Source organism: Scleropages formosus, chromosome 8 (assembly GCF_900964775.1).
Source record: "Scleropages formosus chromosome 8, fSclFor1.1, whole genome shotgun sequence".
Taxonomy (NCBI): domain Eukaryota; kingdom Metazoa; phylum Chordata; class Actinopteri; order Osteoglossiformes; family Osteoglossidae; genus Scleropages; species Scleropages formosus.
The window spans coordinates 12,404,806-12,411,920 of NC_041813.1; the positions used below are offsets into that span (position 1 = coordinate 12,404,806).

General features: G+C 44.1%; 1 protein-coding gene across 1 annotated transcript in view; it reads right to left on the reverse strand.

Annotated features, from left to right (window-relative positions):
* Positions 1–4,001: 4,001 nt before the first annotated feature.
* The window catches only part of LOC108942637 (discoidin, CUB and LCCL domain-containing protein 1-like), a 22,394-nt gene continuing 19,280 nt past the window's right edge, over positions 4,002–7,115 (reverse strand). Inside the window, exon 9 of the mRNA XM_018766100.2 lies at positions 4,002–4,779. Within this exon, the coding sequence (XP_018621616.2) occupies positions 4,388–4,779 (392 nt within the window). The 3' untranslated portion in view covers positions 4,002–4,387. The remainder of the gene's footprint in view (positions 4,780–7,115) is intronic.

The following is a 7,115-nucleotide window of genomic DNA, read 5'->3' on the forward strand; positions in this document are numbered from 1 at the left end:
GACACACCTGGGATGGGACGCCAAGCTGTTGCAAGGCACCCCGAGCAGGACTCAAACCCCAGACCCACCAGAGAGCAGGCACAGGCCAAACCTGCTGCGCCACCACAACCCCATAGAAAACATTAATTTTTAATTAAAATAAATGTACATTTATTCATTTAGCTTATGCATTTCTCCAAAGTGATATAAAATTCACAGTAAACAGAAGTACATTTTACAGACAGGCAGAGAGACAGATAAAGACAATGACTCCCAAAGCACAGTCAATAATATTTAATTGGTGCTGCTCTCTCATGGTCTGGAGTTACTCCATCTCCAGGCATATTCGGAGACAGTCAACTCCCAGCTACAAGAAAACTTCTTCCTTTTCCTGAGTGAGGATGGGAACACTGAGTCTGAACTGGACTGTGTTCATAGACTTCAGTCATAGATGTGGTTGCTTAGAAGAAGCCGGGGTTAGAATGTAGTTGGTGTCTCTCTCAGCAGCAATCTGAGAAAAGTGTTGGGCAAGCTGTTAGGTTGAAGAAAGGGGTTTCCCTGGAAGTGGTTTTGAGGATCTACTTATTTGGCTGAGAGGTACCAGCAGGACAAGAGGGTCACAGCAAAGCCACATGCTGAAGCAAATGTTTGAGTGTGAGTAAAGTCTAAGTCGTTCTGGCAGACTATTTGGTGACTTAAAAGTAAAAGCTGTGATCCTGCTCAAACTGTGCAATGCAAGTGTCGGGAAGTGCTGACCAAACCCAATGAGATTGTTACATTGTGGAAGGAACACTTTGAGGAACTCCTCAATCCAGTGAACATAGCCTCCTTTGAGGAGGCAATGTTTGATGTCTCTGGTGGATTGAAACCTATCACTGTTTTGAAGTCACTATGGTAGTGCAAGGCCATCATAGTGGTAAGGCTGCAAGGGTGCATGAGATCCCCCCAGAGATGTTATGGGCACTGGACAATGTAGGGATTGTATGGCTTGCACCTGTTCAGTGTTGCATGGAAGGCAGGTAAGGTAGCTGTGGTCTGGCAAACTGGGGTGGTGGCCCCTATTTAATCAAAAGGACCAGGGAATGCGTTCCAGTTATAGCTCTTCTCCTTGGCTCAGTAGTTTGAGGGAGCATGGGAATGTTCTAACCTGGTCTACATATATTTTGTTGACTTGCACAAGGTGTATGACTGAGTTCCTTGACATGAGCTGTGGGATATACTTCAGGAATATGAGGTACCAGGGATGCTGCTGTGTGGTATGCAGTTCATGCATGAGTGCAATGTGAGTTGTGTCTGTATTTTTGGTATTAAGTAGAACCAGTTCAGTGTGGGTGTTGGACTCCACCAAGGGTGTGTTTTGTCTCTACAGCTATTTGTGATGTTCATAGACAGGATATGAAGACACAGCCAAGGCTCTGCAGGATGTCGGGGGGCAAAAGGCGAGACCACATTTAAATACTTGCTTTCCATGCTATCTGCCCTTAATTTGTTTCTGAAAATAGAGTGGATAATAAAAAGCTGGTTAGCAAGAGTACACTTCCAATTATTCCTTATAGAAAGAATTAGTCGGTTCCTACTCCATCCCAAAAACCCCTACTAACTTTAAGAAATGTCTCCAGAAACTATATAAAACACTGAAATAATAATATAATCATAATTTTTCAAAGTACACTACATGGTATTTAAGTTGCCTAGAAATATTGTAACAACCCCCTTACGACAGTGCTGTTGGCAGCGTTACAAAAAGATGGTTCTGGAGACAGAAGCATTTGAACCTTATTGGGCATCTGAATCGTAAGACAGCAGCACTGACAAAACACACATGGCTGGCCAGAGCTCATGAACAGTAGAACAGCACAGTTGTCATTAATTACCCATAACTCCCCAAAATGGCTGCTCAAGACCTGTTTACATCCACAGTGGAGCTACCACTCCCATTGCTGCTGCTACAATATGTTTTTTTAAATAATTTTATCAGTTTGAGTAAGAAAATATATGAAAATATAGGAAACCACAAAAATAGTCCAGTGGTGATTCCCAATGGTCCAGTCTAGTGGTCTTTCAAGACTAGAAATTTGTCAAATATGTAAAAATTATCTGATAAAAATGGAAACTCATGACACTTCTAAATGAAAGGTAGAGTTCTTAATCTTGGGTAATATGAAACTGACTTCACTTCAACCCCCAGAACCTAGCCTAAGCTGGAACCAGCTAATCATGTGTTGAGCACAATAAAACTATCCACATACAAGAAAATGCGATAGGCCTCTTCTCCTACTCTTATAGCGGATATGTCTTAAGCTCGTAATAGCTGCTGCCAGACGTTGACTCATAAGAGTAACTAAAAACAGGGGAGTGAAAACAGCACTGCGAGCCCCATTTTCCTACAGAGAATGTTTGACAGAAACCCATTTGTATTAACTTTTGTCAAAGGGTTAGAGCATAAAAACTTAATTGGGTTAATAGAAATATAGCACTGTGTTCACTCAACCATTCAAAAAGTCTTCAGCTAAAAGTTTGATTTGTCCACCCTTCATCTTCTAGTTAAACCATAACCCATGTTCTTTTTTTAAATGAAGCTACAAAATTTAGGCTCATTACTTATACATTAGTACATGTATTTTAATAGGGTATAGACTTGAAGTTCCCTCTGTAAATATGTGGGTGACTTAAGTGTTTATTGTGCTATAAAACATCTGCACAGTAATTCTGTAATAACACTCACAGAATATCATAATCCTTGTTTTATGTGGGCAAGCATATTTGCAATTGCTGTACTATCTTGCTGTGAACCAGTGCTGTTCTGTTGATAAAATGTGTACAGCCCACAGACAAACAGCCAGAAAAGAACACTGCTTTAGCTGTTTCTCCACCCAGAAGTGTTCACGCTGCCATAATAAGAAGGTACCATCTGCGGAAAAAATGTGAGAATAGGCAAGTAACTGAAATACAAGAACTATACCATAAAATAGTACCATAAAACCATACCCTAAAATAACACAAAGATACCATGTACTGTATATGTAACATATATATCTGATTTACAAATGCTTCCATTTTATTCCCCTACTCTGCAATGTTTAAGTGAATGGCAGAGGTGCATATCAGTTACTACAGGGGGCAATTCTTGGGCACTGAAAGGATATAGAAATATTTAATCTCAGCCTTTGACATTCATGATACCCAGTACGAACCTTACCTAGATTGCTTTGTGCCATTTTTGACAGGGAGATGCCTGTCCTTGATGTAAACAAATGACATAACACAGAAGCATTGGCAACTGCAAAAGTAGTCAGTAGGTTTCTTGTGTTTCTGTATAAAATTTGAAACGCAGATTGTATTTGCAAATTAATGCCATGCAGACAAAAATACATAATTGTAAAACTTGCACTTCATATATTGCAATGTGCACATTTTCAGTTTCAGGTGACATGTTGCTGAAGCTATTAAGTTAAAAATGCATGACAAAGGAATGCTGTTTAACAGATATCCATGGAATATCTAATTTTCAAATGGAAACATACATAGAGAGCAAAGATGAAATGTGGAAGGCTTAACAGTCACATCTTCAGAAAAATAAGACATTTTCTATGTCTGTATCCTGTACATCATTTTCACTGCTGCTTTCTGTTTAAGCACATGTGACGTTGATGAAATCCCATTTTTTGGATTGCCAGCAGGCAGTGATAGTGTCCACAGTCTCTAGGTTGAACATGGACCTGCAATATGCAAATTGCATATGTGATGTGGCATTTTGTGTTGCTTTATGCACAATGAAATAGCACTGCAGGACTGACTGCTTAACACAGACTCACAAGTGAGGGTGTTTAAGGGTCACTGACAACAGCTGAAGCCATCTCCTTCTACTTTACCTGTAATCATTTCTGCACTGGAAACTCATCACCTGTTGGTGAAATGTACTTGTTTGCTCTGAGTTGTACGTCACTTAGGAAAAAAGTGTCTGGTAAATGAATAAATGTAATTTTTTTTATATGCACTGCAACACAAACATTTTTTGGGCCTAAAGGTACTATCTTGACCATAAGAGTTTGTGCCTTTTCTCTGCATGCTAGGTATCATACAGTCAGAAACTCCTTATATGAACAAGAGGGGTACGGGCTGTACTCACTCTTTTTATGTTATTCATTAGTCCATGTAAACACAGCAATGAGACTTGGAACACTGAGACCTTCCCACACAGATCCTTGCAGATCAGATGTGCAGCAATGTTCCTTCTCTGGCCTCCACCTGGTACTTTCCTGTGTGGTGCAGATATTTCCTCTTAATGACTCTCAGTCTTGTCCAGGTGGGAATCAGCAGCAGGCACACTGCGAGAGCACATCCCTCTCCTATAGTTTGGGCCATCTTCACAGAGGCTGGCAGTAAGGGTGCTGGACCAGGGCGTCGGTTAACTGTGGTTCTGGGCACGACACGGTCTCCTTGCGGGACAGTGAGGTACAGTAGCTGTTGCGTGCCATCCAGTAGGAAGGACAGTCATACATTTCTGGCGGCACCATGACGCCTTGCTTAGTCTGGCTAGTGGAGGATGGGGGGGGGCCACATCCATTAAGCACAGGTTCCTTTTGGCTGGCACATACAGTGAAATGGAACCAGGGGAATGGTCGCTAAAAGGGGTGGTATACTCAGGCTCAGCGGGCAGGGGCTTGGCATACTCAGGGACTTTCCCCGGAACGTCATAGTGTAGGACAATTAGTGGGATAGCGTAATCTTCATCTGCCGTCGGCCGGAAGGTGGAGCCTAGCTTTGGTCCCATCGCAAGCAGGTCAGGCTCAGCATAGTCTGTGGGGAGAGGAGCCGATTACTGGAAAATTAAACACACCAGGGAAGAGAAAGGAACAGGAAATGAAGAACAGTGGCAAATAGGAAACTCTGGGGGACATGCTGAAGCACAACAGTCATGAAATACTGTGTTCCTTGTGAGGCATGCATCACACACTCCATTAGCACACGGATCCTTGTATTCAGACATATAGACTGGATATGATAGGAACTTATTAAACTGGAAACGCAGTATTGAGTTTGGTAGCTTTTACCCCTGTGTCACTAATATTTACCTTGACACATCACTGTGAGGTTATGCTCAAAGAACAAATGCCGGGCAATGAGATTTTTGTGGGCAATTGAACAGTATTTTCCTTGTTATGAGATGGTCTTAGTGCTCTCTAGCCACACAAAGTACAGATAAATGTGGTGGCCTAGTGGTGCTCAATGGTCAGGGATCCTCTCAGTTCAGAGAAAGGAAGGTACCAGTTCCTTCCTCCTGGAATGCAGCTGCAAAATTGCAGCAGCAATGAGAAACGTGTGCAAACCGAATGCAGATAACGTTGGGCTTGTTGCGCTTCCCTTATTGCACCTTGTCCCACTTAGCACTGGTGCGCTGGGTATCGTAATACCCTCCCTCAACCGAAATGCCACCCCTCTGTTCCAGCTGACCCCAGGAAGCATGCAAGGGTCAGCCAGTTTAATCTGAGTCCAGGAGAGGGCCTCAATTGTCTCAGCGGCTGACTCCCTGTCCTAGCTGTCACTGGTCTCTTATTGCATGTCCCCCATCTCTCAGGGGAGTAGTGAAAGGGGAGTGGCTACTGCTGTGGCCCACACCAGTTTGTGTACCCTCCAAAGAGTTCTTTCAGCTCTGCTCTCAGGGTGGAAGAAAGACATGTTTATGTGGCTGTGGTAGTAATTAATGGAGAGTGGCGGGTGGGTGGGTGTTTGCGGGGGCAGTGATTGAAATTGGGTGATCAGGGGGAAAATATTGTTCACTTGTCAAGCCTGGTTTCTGTTCTGCAGACTGAGGATGTGATGACAGACAGGCTTGCTGGCTACTTGGGCGCCATATCATCCTGCATGGCTCCCGCTCCTTCCCATTGCCTCGGCTAGAGTGGGGGACAACTGGTCTGTTTCACCTTCTTGTCAGTTGCTTTCTCAAACAGTGGGCATTGTGCTTCGCTGTGTTGTAAATGAATGCCCAAGGGGCACCTTTTGTAGGAACACTTACAGCATCACATAACAGTATTAGCACAAGCATTGCCATTTCTAGTTAAAATTCAATTTATATTTATTAATTTAGCAGATGCTTTTCTTCAAAGTGACTTCCAACGAACGCTATGTAGTGCTATCAGCTCATACCTTATTCACCAAGGTGACTTACAATGCTAGCACTGTACACTACTTACAATGGGTCAGTCATACATCAGTGGAACACACTCTCTCTATGACTCACACTACAGATAAACCTGAACAGCATGTCTTTGGACTACAGGAGGAAACTGGAGCACCCGGAAGAAATCCATGCAGACACAGTAAGAACATGCAAACTCCACACAGACTGAGATGGGATCAAACTCACGTCCTCTCGCACCACCCAGGTGCTGCGAGACAGCAGTACTACTCGCTGTGCAACCACTCTGCCCAGCAATTTATTTTAAATTTTATTTTTTTTTTTTTAAGACAGAGAGCACAGAAAAAAAATTCTGATCGATGTGCTTTGTGGTTGGCTAAATAAATCCAACTAATTGTATAATGCCATGGAGGAAGACTTTCGGTCGGCCTCAAAGAGATTCTGGCAAACCGTCCGGCGACTCAGAGGGGGGAAGCGGTGTTCCACGAACACTGTTTACAGTGGAAGTGGTGCGCTGCTGACCTCAGCTGAGGATGTCCTCGGGCGGTGGAAGGAGTACTTTGAGGATCTCCTCAATCCCTCCGACACGCCTTCCGTAGAGGAAGCCAACACTGGGGACTTGGAGGGGGACTCGTCCATTACCCTGGCTGAAGTTGCTGAGGTAGTCAAAAAACTCCTCGGTGGCAAGGCTCCGGGGATGGATGAGATCTGCCCCGAGTTTCTCAAGTCTCTGGATGTTGTGGGGCTGTCTTGGCTGACACGCCTCTGCAGCATCGCGTGGAGTTCGGGAACGGTGCCTCTGGACTGGCAGACCGGGGTGGTGGTCCCTCTTTATAAGAAGGGGGACCGGAGAGTGTGTTCCAACTACCGGGGGATCACACTCCTTAGCCTCCCTGGGAAAGTCTATGCCAGGGTACTGGAAAGGAGAATCCGACTGATAGTCGAACCTCGGATTCAGGAGGAGCAATGCGGTTTTCGCCCTGGCCGTGGAACACTG